This window comes from Lissotriton vulgaris, chromosome 8 (assembly GCF_964263255.1).
Source record: "Lissotriton vulgaris chromosome 8, aLisVul1.2, whole genome shotgun sequence".
In the NCBI taxonomy this organism is placed as follows: domain Eukaryota; kingdom Metazoa; phylum Chordata; class Amphibia; order Caudata; family Salamandridae; genus Lissotriton; species Lissotriton vulgaris.
The window spans coordinates 819,086,578-819,111,579 of NC_141696.1; the positions used below are offsets into that span (position 1 = coordinate 819,086,578).

A 25,002-nucleotide genomic window follows, 5' to 3' on the forward strand; every position below is an offset into this window, starting at 1 on the left:
TTGTCATGTTCGAGGCATGTGGGCTGCTGAATTCATATCTGTGCATAGTCCGCCACCTAGTGTTGGGTCCGGATGATTGCACATTGTTGTCCTGGAAGAGTCTTCGAAGTATCACGAGATAGGTGGCTCCTCCCCTGGACTACAGTGCGCATGGGCATCGCCTCCATCCCCAGATTGTTTTTTTTTCCGCCATAGGGTTCGGATGTGTTTTCGGTTCCCTCCTTCGGAACCGATAGTTGTTCGATTTTACTTGAGACCAAAAGGTCTTTAGGCTGGGCGTCGGTATAGTTGCGTTCGGGTTTTCTTACTGACTCTCAGCTCCAATCTACTACTGCCCTTCCACGTGCTTCGACGCGGACGGGCCTACACTACCACATTTGCTATGGAGCGGACTCCATTCAAGAAGTGTCCGCTGTGTCACTCAAAATATTCGCACCTCGACGTGCACCCCGTGTGCAACACATGCTTGTCAACGGATCACCGTGAAGACACCTGCATGGCGTGTTCAAAGTTTAGGAGTAAGAAAACTTTGAAGATTCGCCGGGCTAATCGACTCCAGGCACAGTTGTCGGCTTCGGCGCCCCCACCTGATGACATCTTTCAGGAATCGGTCGAGGAAGAGGACGACGTACAAGAGTCGGACTCTGGCCCCGCGTCCGAGGAAGAGACCTACGACGCGGATGAGGAGGCCTGCGACGAAGTCTCCGGTGAGGTAGGGGACGACGAACTGATTTGTGCCACGATGGGAGATAGCTCAGAGGAAGAGCATCCCCAACCAGACTCCGGGGTTACCCCCCGTCATACGGCCCAGGTCGAGGGATCGCCTTCGGGCCTTACCCAAGATCTTACTATGAGTCCTACGTCCCCGCCTCCGGGCCCGGTCACGGACATTTCTAACAAGAAACCGAAAGTGAAGCCAACTGGTCCCGCACCCTCGGATGCGAAACCGAAACCGAAAGTGGCGTTGGTGAAGAAGGTTCTGGAGGCGTCAACTTCCACGAAACCCAAAATGGCCGACTCGAAGAGCCACGCCAAAATGGCCGACCACAAGAGCCGCGCCAAAATGGCCGAGCCGAAGCCCTCTGGGTCGGCGCCGAAGGTGAAGGCATCCGACGCGGCTGCGTCGGCACCGAAAGGGGTCGCGGACCCGAAAACGGCTTCGAAGAAGCGTCACGCTGATGGTGCGCCAGGCCATGGGCCGTCGGCACCGAAGAAGAGGCCTACCGGCGACCGGACTCTCGGAGACGAAGAGTCGCTCGCGACGGTTCAGCCCTCGGCATCCCTTACAAAGAAGGTGGGAGAATCCTTAAAGCGGATCCAACAGTCCACTGTTGTTCCCAGCAAGGACACTGTAGTGCCTAGGCCCACGCCGAAGCCTGCCAAGGAACAAACGCCAATTCGTTTTACCCTTCCTCCCAAGTCGACGCCGAAGGCCTTCGCGCCTAAGCAGAGCGGACACTCTCAGGAAGTATTGACGCCGAAGGCTGCCTTGGTGGTGTCGAAGCTTCGGCTCCAACCGCTCGCGGTGGAGGAACGTCGTGAGGTGACCATCGACGCCAACACCGGAAAATTGTCGCTCCTCAAACGAAAGATTACGTCGGAGCCGCCATTGGAACCTTTTAGGATTCCACTTAAGAACAAAAGGTACTCTGCGGACTCTTCGGCTCTGATGGAACCTCTGTCTCCACAAGCCATGGAACACTCGCCGGCCCATTCCCCAGTGCCTGATGTGGACGAGGAAGACGACGAGTACAACTATCCTGCGTACTCGGATCCGGAAGAGGAGCAGGTGCCCTGGACAGCAGGAGGCGACACAGACGACCCGCAGTCAGGCCAGGACACTCAACTTTTCGCCGCAAAGACGTCCCCGACAGAGGACTCGGCGGCGTTTAATGCATTAATAGAGAGAGCTGCAGCGAACCATGACGTCGAACTGCACTCAGACCCTGTGGATGCGGACTTCTTAGTCGACACCTTCTCGGTAGCCGAAAAGCAAGTCAAGACGCTACCGATGCTCAAAGGGGTGCTGAAGCATGCACAGGAGGTATTCAAGGAGCCCACCCGGGCGCGGGTGGTCAATCCTCGCATCGACAGGAAGTATAAGGCGGCGCCCACGGATCCCACGTATATTAAGGGACATTTGCCATTGGACTCCCTGGTGGTGTCCAACGCTCGAAAGAGGGCGAATTCGCAGACTACTGGTGATGCTCCTCCCCCAGACAAAGAGTCAAAGATCTTTGAGGCATCAGGCAAACGCATTGCTGCACAGGCAGCGAACATCTGGAGGATCTCTAACACTCAAGCCCTGCTTGCACGTTATGATAGGGCCCATTATGACACATTAGAGGCCATCCTGCAACACTTGCCTGACCAATACAAGGAGGCGGGGGAGATGCTCATTCAGGAGGGTAAACTCATTACAAATGCATCCATCAAATGTGCCCTAGATGTGGCAGACACTGCCTCCAGGGCTATCAATACAAGCGTGTTACTTAGACGCCATGCCTGGCTTCGAATTTCTGGGTTCAAACCCGACATACAAACCACAATACTGGGTCAAACAGTGAATCCTGACCATCTGTTCGGCCCTGAGGTGGATGCCTCCCTAGAAAAAATGAAGAAAGATACCGAAACTGCCAAGTCTATGGGGGCTTTACAAAGTCAGCAGTTTCGGGGTGGTTCCTTTCGCCGCTCCAATTCAAGAGGCACCTCAAGAGGCCAGGCATCCCAGTCCACGCAATACTACAAGGGTAACACCCAGTCCTCGTATAACAACAACAAGGGCAGGGGTGGCTACAGAGGCAATAATATCAAAGGCAGGGGACGTGGAAACAATGCCTCCAGGTCCACCACCTCCAACAAGCAGTGACGTCTTGTCACTTCCCCCCGATCACACGACACCTGTCGGGGGGAGACTCCAGCAGTTCCTGCCGGCGTGGAGGTCCATCACCACGGACAGGTGGGTGAGGTCTCTTATCCAGTACGGGTACTGTCTAGAACTTACGTCCATTCCACCGGACATACCGCCAAGAAGCCGTGCTATGTCCGACGAGCACTTGACCTTGTTGCAGCAAGAAGTACTGGTCATGCTGCAAAAAGGGGCGATAGAGCTCGTTCCATTGCAAGAACGGGGAACAGGGGTTTACTCCCTGTATTTTCTAATCCCCAAAAAGGACGGATCACTCAGGCCGATCCTGGACCTCAGGCCCCTGAACTGGTACATCAACTCAGAGCACTTCCATATGCTCACATTGCAGCAGGTGCTTCCCCTGCTCCAACGGGGGGACTTCCTAGCAACGCTGGATCTGAAGGATGCCTATTTCCATATTCCCCTGCATCCTTCACACAGAAAGTATCTCAGATTCAAGATCTTAGACCAGCATTACCAGTTCAGAGTCCTGCCGTTCGGGGTCACCACGGCACCGAGAGTTTTCACCAAATGCCTAGCGACTGTAGCAGCGCATCTCCGTCGCCAGCACGTCCATGTCTTTCCATACCTAGACGACTGGCTTATTCAGGCAAAGACGGAACAGCAGTGCGTAGACCACGTGTCACGCACCATTCACCTCCTGCACGATCTGGGATTCTCTCTGAACTACCCAAAGTCCCATCTCCAGCCCGCCCACGTGCGACAGTATCTGGGCGCGACAATCGACACTCTGGCAGCCACTGCGCAGCCGAGTTCAGTGAGAATCGCCAGTATCCAGGCGCTGATCCAACGATTCAGACCCCAAACCTCGCTTCCAGCGAGGGTGTTCATGCAGTTGATAGGCATGATGGCCTCCTGCATCTCCATTGTCCCGCACGCGAGACTACATATGCGTCCGCTTCAGGAGTGCCTGGCACGTCAGTGGACTCAGGCTCATGGGCAACTGACAGACCTAGTGTTGGTGAGCGGTCGGGCGTACAACTCTCTGCATTGGTGGAATCCACAAAACCTTTGCAAGGGCCGACCATTCCAAGAGCCTGTCCCACAGATCATCCTGACAACGGACGCCTCTCTCCAGGGATGGGGAGCGCATGTACTCCATTACACGGTGCAGGGACTATGGACACTTCAGCAAAGGAAGATGCACATCAATGTGTTGGAACTGATGGCAATCTTCATGGCCTTAAAGGCGTTCAAAGTACATCTGTGCAACAAGGTCGTGTTGATCCGGACGGACAACATGACGGCCATGTACTACATCCAGAAGCAGGGGGGAACACACTCTCCACAGCTGTCTCATCTGGCTCAGAGCATGTGGAAGTGGGCCATTCAGAGGAACATCTTCCTCATGGCAGAACATCTCCCAGGCAAGGACAACCAGATGGCGGATCTGCTCAGCAGACACAGCCATCAGATGCACGAGTGGGAGTTACATCCATCAGTACTCCAACCGTACTTCCAAAGGTGGGGTCATCCAGAGATAGACCTGTTCGCCACAAAGGAGAACGCAAAATGCCAAAGCTTCGCCGCCAGGTTCCCACACCCCCAATCACAGGGCAATGCGATGTGGATGAACTGGTCAGGCAGATTTGCGTACGCTTTTCCCCCAGCACCTCTGATACCGCTGGTGGCACGCAAGCTCAGGCAACACTCGATGACGCTCATCCTGGTTGCTCCAACGTGGGCTCGCCAACCATGGTACACCACGTTTCTGGAACTCTCCGTGGTACCGCATCAAAGGCTTCATCTCACTCCCAGCCTTTTGACGCAGAGCCATGGCGACATTCAGCACCCAGATCCGCAACAGCTCAACCTGGCGATCTGGCTCCTGAAGTCCTAGAGTTTGGCTACCTCAATCTTCCTCCCGATTGCATGGACATCATTCGGGAGGCGAGAAAGCCCACTACTAGAGCTTGTTATGCGGCTAAATGGAAGAGGTTTGTCGTCTACTGCGTGGAGCACAGCATTGACCCGCTAGACGCTTCCATTCAAAACATCATATGTTACCTCTTTCACCTGTATCGGTGTAATCTAGCTTACTCTTCCATCCGCATTCACCTGTCGGCTATGGCAGCATACCTCCAAAATAGGCAACACCTGTCACTCTTTAAGGTCCCTGCTATCAAGGCTTTTCTGGAAGGACTCAAAAGAGTCATTCCACCAAGGACTCCACCAGCTCCGGAATGGAACCTCAATGTGGTTCTTACAAGGCTGATGGGTCCTCCCTTTGAGCCACTACACTCTTGCGAGCTGCAGTTTCTGACCTGGAAGGTGGCGTTCTTGGTAGCAATCACATCGCTACGGAGGGTTAGCGAACTGCAGGCGCTCACCATCCAAGAACCTTTCTTCCAGGTACATGCCAACAGGGTGGTGCTCCGCACTAACCCTAAGTTCTTACCCAAAGTGGTCTCGCAGTTTCACATAAACCAAACTATTGAATTGCCGGTGTTCTTCCAAAACCCAGAGACGCTGGCGGAGCGGATGCTCCACACCCTTGATGTGAAGAGGGCCTTGATGTATTATGTGGACAGGACAAAAGATTTCCGCAAAACCAAACAACTTTTTGTTGCTTTTGCCACACAACACAAGGGAAATGCAATCTCCAAAGCAGGAATAGCTAGATGGATAGTAAAGTGCATTCAGATCTGCTACGCTAAAGCAAAGCGCACTCTCACTATACCACCGAGGGCCCACTCCACTAGGAAGTTGGGGGCCTCTATGGCGTTCTTAGGTAACATTCCCTTAGAAGACATCTGTAGAGCAGCCACATGGTCTACCACTCATACTTTCACTAAGCACTACTGTGTAGACGTGCATTCAAAACAACAGGCAGCTGTTGGTCAGGCTGTTCTAAAAACGCTTTTTCAGACTGCTGCAGCTGGCACGGGCGGCCGCCGCTAATGGAGGGACTGCTATGTATTCTATGCACAGATATGAATTCAGCAGCCCACATGCCTCGAACTGCAAATGCTACTTACCAGTATGCATCTGTTCTTGGCATGTAGGGCTGCTGACATTCATATCGCCCACCCTCCTCCCCGGCGCCTGTAGCAGCTGCAGTATGTATTCATATACAAACATATGCTCATAGCATGGTCATCACTCACTTCTTCACTCCATCTCTGCCTATGGCTAAAAACAATCTGGGGATGGAGGCGATGCCCATGCGCACTGTAGTCCAGGGGAGGAGCCACCTATCTCGTGATACTTCGAAGACTCTTCCAGGACAACAATGTGCAATCATCCGGACCCAACACTAGGTGGCGGACTATGCACAGATATGAATGTCAGCAGCCCTACATGCCAAGAACAGATGCATACTGGTAAGTAGCATTTGCATTTTAGCAGAGTGTAATTGTGTGACATGAGCTTAAAGATACAACTTTTACATACTTGCTAATATATCAGAAAGTAATCTTCAGAAGCACTATGCTGCAGTAGGAAATAGTTCCCGCTGAAGCAAGTGGCTTACATCCCCCACTCATATTGTCCCCTGTGATGTTAAACACAGTATTCCCACACCAGACCCAATCACCCATATCCTACCATACCTGAACATCCGCAGCTATTATCTAGTTACAGGGAATTCCATTTGTCACTACCTTTGATAGACTCAACAGGAAAATGTCACATCAGTGCCTGAATTCATCCAATGTCGCAGATCAGAGTGAAAGCTTTACCCATCATGACTCCTAGTGTACCCTATAAACAAATGTTGGCCACTCGGTCAATTCTGCACATCACATGTTCACCATCTGTGAGTTTGCATAAGAACCAGACTGCCAAACCTACCCAAGCATCATGCTTTAGCAACTCAAGGTATTTCTGCTATAGATCAGTGGTACAGAAATAAAGTGTTTACGGTAATGAGGTTATAGCCCTAAAACCAGATGGGGCTATGAAATATCTGAGGAACATCTGGAATTCTCTAAGCTCATTGTGCACATGTAAGAATCTCTTAAAGATGACTGATTATTCAGGTAGTCTCTGTTGCCAGGGAACAAATAGAAGTGAGTGCAACATTAACACCTATTGTCCATTCAATATAGTCAAACTGGTCTGCGCTTTTAGAGTGTACTGCAATCAAGGGGTTGTAGTCTGTCAACCACTTCTGGGGAAGGTTATGGAAGCACAAACAGAAGCATCTACAGAATGTCATTGTAATTATTGTACAGATATCACAACAAACAAGCATTGGAAATGCAATAGGTCTCGCATTAGGAAAGTTTGAGCAATTGGTATTGTAAATGACACTTTTTTTATTTATGTGTTGGTTGTGTAACTAGCAAAAGTAATAGCTTTGTCAGTTACAATGTCAATAGTTTTAACTTTCGCAAATGTGACACCTATAGCATTTGTAATGCAATGTGTGTTGTCTTTACGTGACTTAGATGTATTGATATTGCAAATAACAATGGCTTTTAATTTTGTAAATAATGCTGGTATTACTGGGCGCGGATTGTATGGCTTGCACATTGGCAATATTTTGATGGGGATACCCATGCCAGCATCTACATTGTTTACATGTTGGGTCTGTCCATTGATGCACATACTCCCTTGACAGTTTTGACAACAGTCGTCCTGCCCTAAACGCAGACTGCTTCCTTGTGGCCCAAAGCAACTTCTAGATTGTTTTTATTGTTGGTAGTGCTCTAGACTGTGTTTACCTGGAACGACCGCTTGTGTTGCTTGCTCTTTCATTATTGAGGTGACCTCCACACTCAGTCATTACGGACATTGTCTTCGTTCGTTAACGTTTCGCATGCCAATCATTGATTTCAGCTGTGCTGGTCTAATTAGTTCAATAGAGGTAAAACAAGACTACAACACCCAGAATGCAGTATACTCTCACACAAGTCCACCCCCGGGAACGATGTTTGTAACGACCTGGAGGGAGGAGGTCACACTATTCCTACTCTTGGACATGATGTCCTGCCGCTTTGGCTTTACTCTTTCATCAGCCCTTCATTGGCTGAGTATAGGAGTGAACGCTTCTCGTGGCAGGCCTCGTATGCTTGACCCAAGAGTGGGCTTTTATTGTATTTTAATAGCATCTCATTCCCCTGAAAAGGCCCTTAAGGGCGGACAAATAAGAGGCGAGTTGTTTTGCTCTGGGAGGTTGCCAGACTCTTGAGGTTTTTACAGCGGTGCATCTTGAAAGGATTGGTGTGTGGTTTAAGGGGGGCTCTCCAAACGTGCTGTGGGGAACGTGGGGCTGCGTTTAAGCAGGAGATGTGCGGGGTGGTCTTGTCTAGATATGTTCCATGCTTGGTGGGAACAGTGTGGGCGTGTCGGCCGCGTGCATGGCTGTAGTGGGTGCCCGGGCGCCAGCTGTTTGTGTGTTTACATTCTCCGCTCAATGCCTCTGTTATGCGGCTTTCTCCGCCCCTGGTAAATGCGAGGTCTGTTCCGCCGGTGGTGTGTTTATTTACTCAGCCCGTGTAGTTCCTGCTTTGAAAGGCGGGCCATTGATGGAGGAGGTGTGTTTACCTCTCTCTCTCCTGCAGAGGCGGCTCTGCCTGGGGAGGCGTGAGTGGGACGCCCCTGCCCTCCACCGGCGGAAGGTGGGGAGCACACCGAGGGTGCGGCACGAAGGGAAGCCCGCCCGCCCGTGCCAGCGGGAGACCCCGCCCCCTCGGTGTGCTGAGGGGGGAGAGGCACGGATGTGCAAGCGGGACACGGAAATGGGCGGCAGAAAAGTCTCACCCACAAGTTGGAACTGGTTCCTGCAGCTATGGAAAAAGACATGAGAGGTTTTGTGTTTCACTTTCATTATACATGTTTGGGAAACAGCCGCGCCAATGTGCGCCGTCTCTGAGGGCTTCTCTGAAGGAAACTGCAGATCACAAGGGCTTGGTAGGAAAGTGGCCCGCCTCCCCAGTAATAATTATAACCGGTTCCAGGGGGTTTGAGGCAATGTCTGCAAACTGTGGGCAGAGAGAATGTGCGAAATGTAAAGCACGACACGGCGGGCAGGGGAGGGGGCGGAGCGGGGAGAGGGAACAGACGGAGGGAAGGCAGATAAGGGGAGGAGAAATGCGACACGGCGGGGAGGGGGCGGAGCGGGGGCCTGGAGTGCGGCTGAGGGCATGCGCATTGAGCTTAAAAGTCACAGGCACTGCAAGGAATCGCCACGATTCCTTGCAAGTCAGTTAAAGAGTGGTTAAGCCCCCATAGTCTCGCAAGCTCGATGCGCATGCGCATCGACAGGCGAGACCTAAAAGTAGGTGTGTTGACAACATTAAACTAGATACGCCTGGCACTGCATGGATCTTACCTCCCTGCTGACAACCCCCCCCCCAAAAAAAAACAAGTCCAAGTTTCTACATGCCTCATGCCATTTCGGACTGACACATGCAATATTGGCTACAAGACTGACCCCTTTGCAAATCATCAAAGAAAGATTCTAATTGCCATATTGTTTAATTTGTTAGGCTTTTCTTGAAACCCAGGAACATTTATTAGCAGACCGGCCATGATAGGTGGCTTTGGCATGAGGGTGCAAAATATTTCAAGGAACGATTGGCATCACAGAGCTTGACATTGTGCTTTTGACTCTTTTTAAAACAAATAAAGTCAAAGCCAATGGTCTGGCTGTCATAGAGTAGAGCGAGCACAGCCATGTCCAAACGCTACAGTGATTGTAATGATCACAATGGTAATAGTAGTGATAAGGGTGGTAGGGAGGTTGGTGGTTATGGTGGTATTGGAGGAGGCATGGTGATAATAGTGCTGTTCGTAATATGGGTGGTAGTGATGATGGTAGTGACTATGGCTCACTGAAATTGTGACACCATCATTTAAAAAGCCTACTGTAATAAAACAAACACACACAAAGGAGTAATAGGGCATCAGCTGTGGGTGCTTGGGTGCTGCATCTGCCTGGGGAATATTTACTATCTGGCCATGCAATAGTAAACCACATTGACATTGACAAAGCCAATAGCTCTTGCATTGCCAAGACCGATTGGCTTTATCAATGCTTGTCATTCGTATGTGTCTACCTACTGTTTTGTGTGTGCCATAGCCTATCATGTAGTGGCTTCAGACTGCTGCATTAATTAGTTGCCTGAATTTATTTGGTTGTTTCCAGGACCGGACTGGACACCAAATACAGCGCTGACAAAAATTTTCATACCAGATCTGCTCCCCACACTTTGCCTCTCTCTATCAAACCATTCCCCCCCCCCCTCTCTCTCTCTCTCTCTTTATTTATTTTATTTTTGAAGTTTTACATAGCACAAAATTGTCCCAATGGAATTTGAGCATTTTACATGAGCACCAGTACATTACACAAGGTCAAAATCCTTTTTTTTTTTATAAGCATACATGGTAAGAAGAAATGTTTTGCCCAGAATCACAGGACTTTGAGTGGTTCCCCAGTTGCAAAGTCGGCAGCTTTGACCCTAACTCCTCATCCTCTCTCCTGATGCTACTGTTGTAGTTGAACCCCAAGTAGCCAGATAAAAGGACAGAGGTGCCAGAAGAGGCCCAGAGATTTCAAAATTCGCCTCCATGGTTCCCACTGATAGGCGAAGTGGCTGGTGGAATAAATGGCCAGTCTGACGTTAGTGGTCACAGTCAGTTCATGACTCTGGTCCCACGGGCGCAGTGGCTGACTGCGGGCTTCTTAATTCCTTTAACTTTCTCATCTAGTGCTCCGGTGTGGCATCACCATTTCTTCTCCATTATAGTGCTTTATGTTCAGTTTAACACCTGATAGATGTCTTAAATTAATCATCTGCACTGTGACTCCAGTGTACATGTACCAACCCCTAGGCACCATCCTTGGCAATCACTAAAGCTACAAAGAGGATGGAATAGAAGCTTCTACAAGCGTTGTTTCTGCAAGTGCCCGGATTTGGGGTGAAACACGAACTCTAGGGAGCTATGATGTTAAGATTTCCAGGGAGGAGGTGCATGTGGGGAAGAAAGCAGCAAGAAAAGCAGAAGCAGTGCCCGAATCGACCCATTTTATTGGTGGACCTCAGAAGCACACGAGGTGTCTTTCTGATGTTACTAGACACTAGTAGAATGAATGAAGTCAAAGAAGGTGGAGTTAAAGTAAATGATGTGCCACATTAGCAAAATGTTGAGCCTTGTTTAAGCTTTGGTACATGTTCTATTTTGTACAAGATTTATAGCAGTCGAGTTCAATAAGGGTTTTCATCATACAAAGCAGGCTCCGAGCATTACTGGCACTGCCTGAAGACCAACATTGTCTTCGTTTTTCCTTACTACCTGAGGACATGTGAAGTAGCCTGCAACGCTCACACAGCAGGCATGGCTGCTGCAGCATCGAGCTGCATGAAACGCGATGCAGTGTGAGGTGCAGGCTTTAAATCACCTGGGTGTGGGAGGTTTACCATCTCAAACTACCCTAAATCCACTCACACCACAGGAATGCCACTTAGAAGAATGAAACTATAAGTTTGTCAAAACCGCCAAGTGCTTGGGATAAGGGCCCGTACCTTAGGTTGTCGTTACCTGTGGGAGTAGGCCGACCGGCAGGGACCCTGGACACGACGACGACACCCTGGCTTCGCCGGCAGGCCTGCACAGCCTTTAATACCTGATTAGGCAGTACTAGCACTACTGGCCAGGCGGCCGCCCGCCAGGCTGACCGATGCTGCCAGCAGCCCTCAACACGCCACGGGCCGACTTGGCATTGGCAATGACTCGTCGTGGCGGTGGCAGGTCAGGTGGTGTTGTGGTGCTACGCGCGCTGTGGTGGTTATGCTGGGGCGTGCCACTGGCAATGTGGAAGAAAAAATGTGTGCAGTGTGCACGTTGCCGCAGCCGCAGCCGCACATCTCCTACCCCATCCTGAACAAATCCAGCCCAAATCTCGGCCCGCCCACTCACCCACCTATTGCCATGTTAGTGGCCCTGATGGACGTCGGACTCGGAACCACTAAGGCAGGGCCGCCGGCCGGCCGGCGAGGCGCGTAGCGGAGTGCGCGCGTGCCGCCCTCAACACATTTAAAATGTCTTTAGATAAGAAGTGGACATGGGATAAATGGTAATGCCGGAATCTATTCCTCTGGGGGGCTCAGCTCAGGTCAGGAGAAGATCAAAACACGCTCGCTGCACAATTAGGTAAATAAAATAGAAATGTGAAGTGAGAGTGTCAGTCAGTGCCAGCCAGAGTGTAGAGCCGGCCCTGTCACTTAAGTGGCGGTGCTAAGCACCGGAAAGCACCAGCACACATTAAGCCCTGCCTCTGGCCCACCCCTGCCTGGGCAGTGAAGGGGAACTCCGGGTGTCTAACGAGTCGGATCCAGGGGACGAATGTGGTCTCCAGTCGTGCTCTGCGTCTGAGCTCTCGTCATGCCCACACGTTCAGCCCACAGTATCAACCCGGGCTCGGGGTCTCCCTTGCAATCCGAATAGTGCCATATGGAGGGGCACAGGAGCCACCCTGCCACTCTCCGGAGCAGTGTGTGCCATGAAGAGAGACGGGAATACCCAATGATAGGCAAATTGTGCCTGAGCATAGTTGCAGTACAGCTTCATGTCAGGGGCTGCCATCCCACCCTGGTCAAACGGCAACATCAGGGTCTCCTATGTCACTCTGGGCTGTCTGCCTGCCCAAGCCAACGTTATCAGATTTGAGCGCAGTCGTCATCGGAACTCCGTGGTGAGGGGAAGGGGCAAGTTATTAAAGACAGAGAAACTTACGGAGGACCACCATCTTGGCTATGGCCAAGAGGCCCGCAAGGGATAGGGGAAGTGACCTTCACCTACTCAGTCTACTCTCCAGCCAGTCCATGAGCCTGCTATAGTTGTGGCTCCATAGTTCGTCTAAGTTCCGGCTAAGCCAGATCCCTAATTACTTTACCGGGTAGCTTGCCCACTGAAGCGGGAATTCCGACTGGAAGTGGCCACGGTGAGCGGAAAAATTATTGACTTTGCCCGGTTTATGGAGACACCCGACAATCCCCCAAACCGGACTACCTCCCGGATGAGTGGTTCCAAATTGTCAGCTGGATTTTGGACGTACAGAGTCACATCGTAGGCGTACGTGAAAACTAGGATCACTCTAGGAGTGAAATCCAGTCCTCGCCTAGCTTGATGCTGCCGGAGCCTGGCCGCGAACAGGAGGGGGGAAAGAGGGCACCCCTGTTGCGTGCCTCGGGCCACCGGGATGGCAGGGGATACCTGTCATTGACTCTCAGTCTCGCTGGTGGGGCTGAGTACAATAAAGCAATTTTTTTAAGAAAAAGGGGACTGATGCCGATGAGAGAAAGGAGAGCAAATAGATAAGGCACCTCCAGGGTATCAAATGCTTTGGTCACATCTAAAAAAACAGCCGCAGCTGGAAGGGAACTATTAACCTCCTTCATGGTCACGAAAAATGGGCACAGATTATGAGACATACTTCTTCCACGTACCAAACCGCACTGATAAGGCCGCAGCACCGCTGGCAGCAAGGGGAGTAGGCGTGACACCAGTCGTTTTACCAGTATCTTGTTATCCAGATTTATCATCGCGCATATTCTTTATAAAAAGAAGCTGTAGGCCCGCCCAGCTCAGGGGCCTTGTCCCCAGACATGAATTGGATTACCTTGATTACCTCCCCCTCCTCAATAGGCTCATCGAGATATTGCTGTTGCCCATCGCTCAGCCAGGCGAGCTCAATCGAGTCAAGGAGGGAGAGCAGATCCGGGTGCACTGCTGTCTGCTGCTGTACAGGGAAGTGTAAAAAGCAAGCATTTCTGTGTGCACCGTCTCCTGGCCCGCAACTATCTCCCTGTTGTCCCTACGGCGTTCACAGATATACTCGCCGGCCCAGGGCTTCTTTAGCAAACCCACCAGTGTTTTTTCCAGCACCTCCCACCTCTCCATACTGCAGCACAGGTAATGTGTTTCCCGTTGAGCTGCCTCCTCAAATTCTGCAATTTTCCCCATAATGCTACTCAGGATTTCCGGGCTATTGCATTCAAAATACTCTAGTTCAAGTTTTTGAATTTCCCCTTCCAGGCACCGGAGGTCCCCTCTGAACGATGGCAATATGCCTGTCTGTCTGGCAATACACTTGCCCCTGATTACTGCCTTGAAGGCCTCCCACAACACCGAGGGCGATTCCACAGTCCCGCTGTTTAACTCAAAGTATTCTATTATATCGGTTCGGATCGTCTCCCTGAATTCCTGGTCATGGAGCGCCCCAGCGGGGAGTCTCCAGCTGAAGGGCATGCGCGTGGCATCAAGCAAAGCAAATCAAAGTAGCACGGGGCTATGATCTGAAAGAGATCGAGCCAGATAAGCAACTGTAAGTGTCAATGCATCCATGTCACGTGACGTAAGCCAATAATCGATTCTGGACTACGTGGGACCCACCGTAGAGACACATGTGCCCTCGCGCCATGCTGGATGCCGGCATCGCCCAGCGTCCACCAGTTTGTGGTCCTCCATAATCATGCAGAGCTATTCTGCCGCTCTTGGATGAGGCCAACGCAAATTGCCAGATCTGTCCATGTCCGCATCCAACACTACGTTGAAATCCCCCCCCCCACATGACAGTCCCAGGACTGAGCGATTCCGTCAGCCTCCAGACATCGCTAAAGAATTGCGGATCATCCACATTCAGCCCGTAAACCGACACCAGCTGACCAAGTGCATCCTCAAGACCCCTCAAGACCCCGCTACAATCACATACCTCCCCTGTGGATCAGAGAGCACAGCACGCATTTTCCAGGGATGTCCTTTCCTAAGGACTCTAGCTGTGCCACTAGCATAATTGGAGTAGCCTGACACAAATTCCTCTCCCATCCACCCCGCTCTGAGTCATGCGCAGCCATTTCTGGTGAGGTGTAATTCCTGCAGAAAGCATATATCCGCCCCATTGCGCTTGAGATATGCTGCTACCAGTCTCACATTTCGGCAGTCATTCAAGCCCTGCACATTCCATGTCACTGCCTTGATCACATCCTAATCTGTAGCGGATTCACCCATCCCCTGGTACATCAAGATCATGTTGCGCCGAGCAGCACTGCGCACCTATTAGGCAGTTAGGCGGGGCCAGAGAGAGGAAAGCCAAGGGAAAAGAGGAGAAAGAACAAGAAGAACCAAACCCCACACCTAGTGTGCCGCCCACCCAACAGTCCCACCCCCCTCTCACTACAGCCCCACAACATGGCTGACAGCTTAGCCCATGAAACAAATTCGGCCCACAGCAGCTAACAAGAAGGACAACTATGGAGGCACTAGGTGCTCAGGGAAACCCAGCAGTTGTATGCCTGGTGGCCAGACCAGGTACAGTCAGGATTGGGACAACAAAAAAAAACCTCCAGCAGAAGGAAGATTGAGCGGGCCCTCCATCCTGAGTCGCGGGATAGACAGCCACCTCAACCAAGGTAGGAAAAAAGGGTCCTGTGGGATCATTCCCATGCAGCCAAGCGTGCCTCCACCTTACCGGCTCACTCCCGCTCACTCAGTGCCTCAGTCATTCTCATCCAGGTGTCTCCCTCCGCGTGCTCCCCATGCACCCGACCAGCTTGTGCAGGCTGTCTGAGGGAGCGAGCAAACTTGATGGCCGCCTTGGGATCAGTAAAAAACACAGTCTTGCCCTGATGAAAGATGCACAGCTTTGCAGGATAAAGAAGCAAGTACTTGATGTCATGCTGCTGCATTATTCTATTCACGGCCACAAACTCCCTCATTGCAGCCTGCACCGCTAAGGTGAAATCAATGAAAAAGAAGATTGCATTACCTTGATACCTTATGTCCTGTAGATCTCGGAATTTTCTCAGCACAGTGTCCCAGTCCCTATAATTCAGTAGGTGTACTATTATACGACTTTCCGGGGCTCCTGGCGGCTGCCTTGTGCCCAGGGACCTGTGCGCGCGCTCCACTATGTAGACCTTGGAGAGGGAGTCCCCAAACATCGCCTTGAGCATTTCCTCAACGAAGTCCTCCACTCTGGTCATGGCCGTGGTTTCCGGTATCCCTACTATGCGCAGATAGTTGCGGTGCGATCTCGCTTCGAAATCTTTGTTTTTGTTGCGGATCACCTCCAGCACGTTCTCCATCTGTAGCAGCTTTTCACGAGTAGTGGTACCCTCATCCTCTAGCATAGACGTGCACTGTTCGAATTCCATGAGATGCTCTTCATGGTTCGAAACCTTGTCCCTAAGCCGGTCCGACACTGAGTCGATTTTAAGGTCTATAGTTGAGAGTGACTGCTTCAGGTCCAGAAACATTTCCTGTATGTTGGGATCCGAGGGGTGCTTGGAGGGCATGGTCACCTCTGACTGTTCCTCCTCTGGTGGAGGCCCCCACTGGGGATTTTCCTCTGTTCAAAGGAGAGCTTGGACTGCTTTGTGTCCGTCGTCCGTCTTACCCATAGTAGCCCAAGGGAGCGTCGCAGGGTGCCACCGGTCTTGCTTTATCAATGTGGACTTGCGCAGCTTGGGCTACAGCACCAGGCCACCGCTGAAGCTGTGTCTCCTGCTGTTGTGGCTATCAGTGTACAGCGCTCGGTGTCCGAGGCAATGTCAGTAGGCGGCCTGGCATGCCACCCCCACCATCAGTGCCTAGCCAGGTTCCTCACTCCCTGGGTGCAGTCGCTTGAGTTGTCACGTTGTAGAGCTTTCGTGCCCCAAGTGGCGCAGTCGGCGAGGTGTGTAAGGCACACCCGCTATTCAGTTCGCCTCAGTCGTGCCCGCTTCCCCACTACAGAACTGCGAGTCATGGGTCGCGCTGCCAGGTCTGTCATGCGGCCCTTTCCGCTTCTGTGCTGCTGCGCAACACTCACCAGGCCACTACGTATTTCATAGGGAGCAATGCGCGCTCACTAGGGCAGTTTCAGTAGGTAGCTAGTTCCGTCCGGGGGCAGCAGGCTCTTCAGCTCCAAATCCACACAGATTATCAACCCCTCCATCAACCATTACACTCTAGGGCCCAATGCTATGCGCTCCCCTCCTCAGGTGTCCCCACGCGTCAATCTTCACCGCAGCGAGGGCACAGGGAGGGGGGAATCCAAGCTTAATGAGGGTTCAAGGGGGGGGGGTCCGCCAAGACACTCTATACAGTTCAGGTTGTTGATGGCGCTCGCCAGAGTCGCGGTACAGCCCAAGTCTCAGTAGCGCCGCCAGCGCCTCTCCACTGTTGGAACTCAGTACCTCAGGAGGCGGGCTGCCAGATTGTAGGGCACTTCCTCCGCGCTGGGTTGCAGGGTGCTCCCCTTCACTGTGCACCCTCTGCCTCTCAGGGTACGGCCTGGCCAATTGATATTGTTGTCCCCGCATCGCAGCCAGCAGACTCAATGGGGATCAGGGTAGGGCAGATTCTGCCAGCCAGCGGGGCTCGCAGCTCTGCAGCAGTCGTCGGCTCTCCCAACTCCACCACCTACAGTACAGGGGGCCAGCAGGATTTTTTTTCCTGGCGCCGAGGCTCCGTTCAGGCAGCGCACTTCAGGCTACAGCACGCTGGGCCGCCATTTTGTTTCACAGCCCCGCGATGAAGGTGCAAATCAGCGTTTCAGCCGGCGTGGGTGTTCTCAGCCCTCTTTGCATGTCAGCTGAATGCCGGGGTGTTCTGAAGCCTATCTCCACCGTCTGGACCCCCCGGCACCCGCCCGTTCCACCCGATAATTAGTGGATCTTCGGGCCGACCCGCCGAGCCTTACTAGGTGGTGGCCATTTTGCAGCCAGCACTCTAGCCCCACTTTCAGCGCCAAGAAACCAACCGGTGATAGTGCGTTTAATAAATTCTTTATTAACATAACATAACATAACATAACACCAAGGGTGACAAGTTTTCAGTTCGGGGTTTTCCTGTCACAAGCCATTGGTGTCAGGTGTTTGAAGTTCAATTGATTCTACTGAAGCAAATCAAGACTTCAACTCCCAGAATGCACTGGTTTGTTAAACAAGAAGGACCATATGTTTCTAATGCGATGCAATTTGGCAATTCTTTGCCAAATGCAAACCATTGGAAGTGTACGAACTTGTGGCCCTCCTGCTAAAGGTTTCTAAAACGTGTTGTTAAATGTTAATAACAAGCACAGATAATGATCCACAGTTTTTTTTTGGGGGGGGGAGTGACAGAAATGGATGACTCCATGCCGCTGATGGACTCCATATTTCAGTCAATGCCTTTCTAATCAAGATTTCTAGTGCAATGGGCTCATTTAAATGAAACATTACTATAGGTCCCAGAATGCATGTGGTATAGAAAAAAATTAATTAAAAAACAGGACTGGAACATAATGACTCATGTACTCAGTTCAGTTCACAAATACTTTATTCGGCAAGTAAGAGCCATAAACGTAAACAGTTAAAACACCTTATAACTTTAAAATACAGTTGATACGTTGAGAGATAATACACGTGTCCAACAGAGGGTCTATCAAGCACATAGTTACAAGTACCTCAATTAATTCAGAGGACATATTTCAAAAATACAAACAACAAATATCAATACATTAATTAAAATACACTCTTGATTATACAAAAACTATGTTAAAAAGGCATATAATACCAATTCCATGTTTGAACAATGTTACATCACTACTGCAAGGGCATCTTCTTCCCAAGTCTCATGGCCCCTAGCAGAAAGCTTGCGGCCCCGAAGCACACCACAGGGGAGGGTAGCATATGCAGAACAATTAGTGCAGGTCTAACTTGAAGAAAATTGGTCTCTCTCAATAATAGCAGTATACATTTCTTACGAAGGGTGGGCATAGAATTCAGAAAAAAAATATAGAATACAAGGTATCCTGTTCCGAGAAGCTGGCGCAGAGGCACAGCTTTAGTGTACCAGGGCATGGAGTAACCCTTGGGAAAGGCTAAAATCCAAGGCACCTGATTCAGCCGGAACCTTAAAGCAAAGCGGTGTTGTGCGTTGGTAACTAATGACAGGTAGGGCTGAAGCTGTGTGGACAGACTTATAATAGCATACCTTCTCACTGAGGCCTTAGTTAATTCCAAGCACTCCCTGGTTGCCTGCTGCTTGGCTAAGAATTTCATTTTGACATCTCTAATGGCTGCTGATATTCATGTACATATATTTCCGTGAACTAGGGTTTATGTTTGACACTTAGAAGTCAAAATTATGAAAGGGATTATATTTTATTTATTTATTTATTTATTTATTTATTTATTTATTTATTTATTTATTCATTTATTTAAAGAGTTTTATATAGCGCAGACCCGGAGGTATCAGAGCGCTTTACATGAGAATCAACAATGTAACATAAAAAGTTCAATAATTACACAATAAATCCCCAAAAATAGGCAATACAATTAGGAGAGGAGAGAAAGGAGAGAGAAAAGTAGTGGAGGGGGCAGGGGAGGAGCGAAAGGGAGGAAAAGGGAAGAGACAATACAGATAGAAGGATAGAAGTCTGTCTTAAGACCGACTGGGTAGGTGAAGACCAAGGAGGTAATCCACGGCCCATCTCACCTATAGCTAAACCAGGTAGCTCCATCGGGCATCAGACAAAAAAGTTCAGTCTCAGTACATTGAGAGAGGGGAGAAGGAGAGACATAAATAGAGGGAGGATGCGGGAGGAGACAACAGGAGGGACGAAAGGAAGTGAAACAATGTGGTTTAACAGTATAACAGAAAAAGATCAACAACTACACAATACATCAAACAATCAGCAATACAGTAGGAGAGGAGAGAAAGGAGAGAGAAAAGAAGTGGGGGGTAGGCGAGGTAAGAACGTGATGGTAAGGGAAGAGACAACCGTAGAAACAAGAGGAAGTCTGTCTAAAGACCGACTGGGTAGGTGACGACCAAGGAAGGAATCCACGGTCCATCTCCCCTATAGCGAAACCAGGTAGCTCCATCGGGCATCAGACAAAGAAGTTCGGTCTCAGGTTTCTGGGGAAGAGGTTCGCAGAAAAACAGGATGGGAGGGAGATACGGCAGAAAGACGAAGGAAAGTCTGCCCAAAGACCGGCTGGGTAGGTGACGGTCGAGGGGGAAGTCCCAAAACCCATCTCCTCTATAGCTATCAGGCAGCTCCACCGGGCTTTGGCCAGATAGCTAGGTCTCAATGGGACACATTTAAATAACATGGGGGGCAAAATAAATGGAGCATAGAGGGGAGGGAACAGGGCAGGTGAGAAAGGGAGGATAGGGGAGGAGACAACAAGGAGAGACAAAAAGAAATCTGTCTAAAGGCCGACTGGGTAGGTGACGACCAAGGAGGCAATCCACGGCACATCTCCCCTATAGCTAAGCCAGGTAGCTCCATCGGGCATCAGACAAAATAGTTCAGTCTCAATACATTGAGAGAGGAGAGAAGTAGAGATATAAGTAGAGGGAGGAAGCGGGAAGAGACGACAAGAGAGACGAAAGGAAGTCTGGCTAAAGACCGACTGGGTAGGTGATGTCCAAGGAGGGAATCCCCGACCTGTCTCCCCTATAGCTAAACCAGGTAGCTCCATCGGGCATCAGACAAAAAAGCTAGCTCTCAAGTGACGCGGGAAATACACAGGTAAACAGGGTGGGGCCTAGGGCAAGGACAGGTGAGGGTAAATATTAGTAGCAGGAAAGAGGAGAGGAGTAGAGCAGGGAGTGGAAGGGGGGTAGGTAGTTCGGTAAAGGTTCCCATGGATCTGCTGCGAGGCATTTCAAAAAGCAGGTCTGTTTCTTCACAGGCGCCACAATGGAGTTCTCCGTGCGGTGCCGTCCGTCACAGCAGGACATTGTCATGAGAGGATTAGGTAGCGGTGCGAGCAGTGGGGGCTTCAAAAACAAAACTTATAAACATAACTTCCGCCCCTCGCATTTCTGACAGTTAATTAAGAAAGGTCTCCTCGCAGCCCCGAGAGAAACAAGATGATTTAACCTTCTGTGGCTCTGAGGTGCTGTGATCAGGCCATGTTCATTAGCCCCAGGGGCTGGAACTGAACTCCGGAACAGGTGACTTCTCTCCGCGCGGCCCATGCATTTTAAATTGTGACTGCTTCACGTTCACTTGGACGCACTGCCGAACGGCCCCTATATTTTTTATTTTCTGTGGCCATAACCTGCACGTTTTAAAAATGTTTTTCATTCTGCCGTGAATATTAAATTAAGCTGGCACCGCGAACAAGAGCGGCGCCCGTGCACAAAAATATCTGCAATGCCATTGTCCAGGCTGCTTGAAAGTGAAAGCATGCATGGCGCGCTGAATGTGAGCAAAGCATGTCTGAAGTAGGAGAAACTCAAAGAAAATAGTGCTCACAAGTCTAAATAACACATAGGGTGTAACAAGCGAAGTAAAGGGGTCAGTAGCCATGGGAGGTTACAAATGGAGACATGGCTGTACTAAGGGAGGACTAACAAGGTAATTACAGAATCAGAAGCCAACATTTACGAAGGGCAAAGACACAAGCCAATGAAAAATATAGGCGGGGCTTCTTTTCTATACTAGACTAAAAGAGATGATCGCCAGAGCAGCGCTTGCAAGCGGACTCAGGCTCAACCTAAAAAGGAAGGTTTGGGCCTGGCTAAATAATTATTTTGCCTGGTTGAAATAGTGTTTTAAACTGCACATGCAGGCTGCAATGACAGGCCTTAGACAAGTTTAAAGGGCTACTTAAATGGGTGACACAATCAGTACCTCAGGCCCATAGTAGCATTTTAATTGACAGATCCTAGGTACATACAGTACCACTTTACTAGGGACTTATGAGTAAATTAAATATGGAAATTGGGTATAAGTCAATGTTACCATGTTTAGAGGAGAAAGCACAAGCACTTTAGCACTGGTTGGGAGTGGTAAAGCGCACAGAGTCCTATGGGCTGCAAAACAAGGTCAGCACAAATGGAGGAGGAAGGCAAAAGGTTTGGGGAAGGGCCATCCTAATCCTGACAGATCTAACAGCAAATAGTATGGCGACATCAGCATAACCTGCCCAGTGTAAAACTCTATACAAACATTAGAAGACATTAAAAGGTAAATATATATTATTGCAGTTGGCCAGTACTATCTTAAGAAATCATGTGCCAAAGACTCTTGCTTTGAATCCCCTGTCTACTCTGTCAAAGGTGTTTTCAGCATCCAATGTCAGAAGCATCAAGTTCTTGATTTATGGAAATGGTGAATTAGCTTTTTAGAGTAGTCACCCCCTTGTTTCATCATAAGGAAGCCCTTCTGATCTGGGTGTATTAACTGTGGCAGCAAATTGTTCAGTGTTATGGCTAAGATTTTTACAAAAATCTTGACATCGATACTTAAGAGAGATACCAGGTGGTATCACTTTATGATGAAACGTCTCCATTACTGATAGTTCCCTTTTTTTCCTTGGAGAAGGCCATTATGTCTGTGAGGTTGCTCTTCTCAGGCCACCCCTCCAGATGATAGCCTTCACACCCATGACCGAAGAATCCAGAGGCTTCACCTTCTTTACTTAATATCAGTTTGTCAGATTTACTTGAGCAGGCTTGCAAAACATTTACTGTAGCTTTATGAAGATCTAAAGGCATTTGGTAGCAATTTTACTTTCCAGTGCCCAGTGCTGGTTCACTTCTTGCCATCTCATTAATGGGAGTGGACCTCACAGCAGCTTAACCTGGCTCGAGGGCGCACCCGCCTCCCATTTTCCCAGACTCTCCAGGAAGCAGTGTTTGCCCAAGTGATTTGCATTATGTCAGGGGTTGCCATCCCCAGGGATCCATCACTAAGAGACCTCCTGCTTCCCTCCTATGTATCACCTTGAGACGTCTTCATTAGTAACCGCTCTGTTCAAGGGCAGGCCTTTCTTTACCAGTCCTTCACCATCCTGAGTTGTGTCATCAAGTCTGTTCTTGGCTGTACGTCCGCCAGCTCGGCTACTGTACTGAGCCACCTGGGCTCCTGTAGCACACGGCCAAGGTGATAAATAAAGGAGGACAAACCGCTTGGGGTTTAGTTCCGGACAGAGTCTAATTGTGTGGGTGTCCGTTGTTCCTTCTGCTGTGCGTAAGGGCTGGTGGAGCCCCTATTTCCCCCACCCCCGGCACAGCCACAATGCCATTGTTACCTGAACCCCAGGACCCCAAGAGCAATCATAAAAACGTCCACCAGCAACAATGGCACGGACCGCTGCCTTCACATGTGGTAGAGGGTTTACCAATATCATCCCTGCCTCATGAGCCACTCCCTTCACTATGGGAGTAGAATGCACACTATTACATCCACCTCTGTCAGGTGCCATTAGCCAGTAAATCACCGTGCTTGCTGTCTGCCTTCCGTGCTGGTCACACATCTCGTCAGCTACCGAAATTACTCTTGCCACTTTTCAGAAGACCACCATAATTTGTTCTAAACCTCTTCTTTGCTTTTTGGGTAACTTTCTTTTTCTAAACTGCTGACACATTTTACTGGAGTTTTACATACTGCCAGAGAGTTCAAAATTGAAATCCAATCATTAGGGTTTATACTTAAGAGCCCTCCTTGCTGGGCAGTCAATTACAGTCCTGATTGTTGAACTATTTTCTCAATCCACCCCTTGACATGTTATCCTGATTGTTTTAGCTATACTGTGATCCGTTTAGTCACATTTCACATGTTTTTGTTACAGCTTATCCAGGTAGCACTTGAAGACAAGTCGACTAAAAGCATTGTAAAACTAAATCTCCCAGTCGGACAGGAAGCTGTTGTTACTCTAAAAGATGGACAAAAATTTGTGATCCATACCTCAGATGTCCTGCAAGATGTCAGCACTAGTGGTGCGTGTCCCACGGAAACCAAGACAAATCTTCAAGATTGACCTGTCTGACACATGCAAAGTCCGGGACGATAGAAAACAAATTGTGGATGAATGAAAATATCGCAAAACCTTTACTTTTGTGTATTTGTTTGGTCTAGCATACATCAGTTCTTCCCTATTGATTTTGTAGTTTATGAATATGTTTAAAGCGGGGCTAAACACTTTGGTAGGCTAGACAGTTAGAAATAACACCCTTTTACCTGTATTTGTGTATTTATGACATTATGATTATTCTTTTTTACCAGAACTAGTATATATATTTGTAGCTTTTTCAAATGTATTAAATAAATTCTGTTTTTCTTATGTGATGTGTTTCTGCTTTATTATATGGCAAAAAATGTAGATTGAGAATTCATTAATAGTCACCTGCTGCAATTTCTCTCCTATCTTCCAGGCATATTAGTTGACTATATTACAATTCAGGGTACTAAGATACCTCTTACAAAGCTAAGAGTCAAAACCCTGAACAGGCCTTATTTTCAGTGCTTGTCACTAAGAAGTGTTTTGCACAATATAGAATATTCTTAACTTGATTTCATTTACGGTGGCATTGCTATGGGGGGTCAGATAAGGCCCGTGCCCCCAATCTTTATCATGCCCCCTTTTTTAGGTCCTGCCACCACATCTGTTTAATGTGGCAAGAGGCAACACAGAAAACACACATTGCACCTTGGCACGCACAATTACTTGTTCATCTACCATTCACTACAAAGCAATGTTTGTGTGAGGCAATGAACATGGTACATGTTTGCTTAAAATGTTTTTATATGACTTTCTATGTATATTTATATATGTATAAAATGGATAAATATGTACCCAAAGATATATACTCACAGGCAAACAAAGTCACGTTTAAACATGTTAAGCAAAAATGCATTTAATACACACACATATACACACGCACACATATTACCCAGTGGCAAACTCCATTGGATAGTTATTGTTAGGTCCACATCTCCATCAGAAAAGCATTTTGTGGTCTGCTTATAAGTTTCATGTTGTTTTATTAATCTTCATGAAACTTACCTAATAAATTCTCATTGGCTTCAGCTCCTTCCTGGAAAATTTCAGGGTGAACCATCATTCAGAGGCTGGGTAAAAGGGGTGGGCTCCAAAATGTGTTTTCTCCATTCAGTTTTCCATATGAAATTGATCAGCAACATCGCAAAAACTGCTGAACAGAATTACACCAAATGTGGCTGAAAGCTAGATGTTGCTCCAGAAAGCATGCTTTTTGTAATTCAGTGTCAATTTGTTCAGCATTATTTTGAGAAAATAAGGTAAAATACATTGTATATTTCATGCAGCGGAGCTGACATATCTCTAGATAAGATCTGATTGGCTGCTGCCACATCAACAAAGAGTCCCCTGTCCTCAAATAAG

General features: G+C 49.2%; 1 protein-coding gene across 1 annotated transcript in view; it reads left to right on the plus strand.

The window, feature by feature from the left end:
- Positions 1-23,811, plus strand: part of RFX8 (regulatory factor X8) — a 954,619-nt gene extending 930,808 nt beyond the window's left edge. Inside the window, exon 15 of the mRNA XM_086933389.1 lies at positions 23,431-23,811. Within this exon, the coding sequence (XP_086789515.1) occupies positions 23,431-23,619 (189 nt within the window). The 3' untranslated portion in view covers positions 23,620-23,811. The remainder of the gene's footprint in view (positions 1-23,430) is intronic.
- Positions 23,812-25,002: the final 1,191 nt, after the last annotated feature.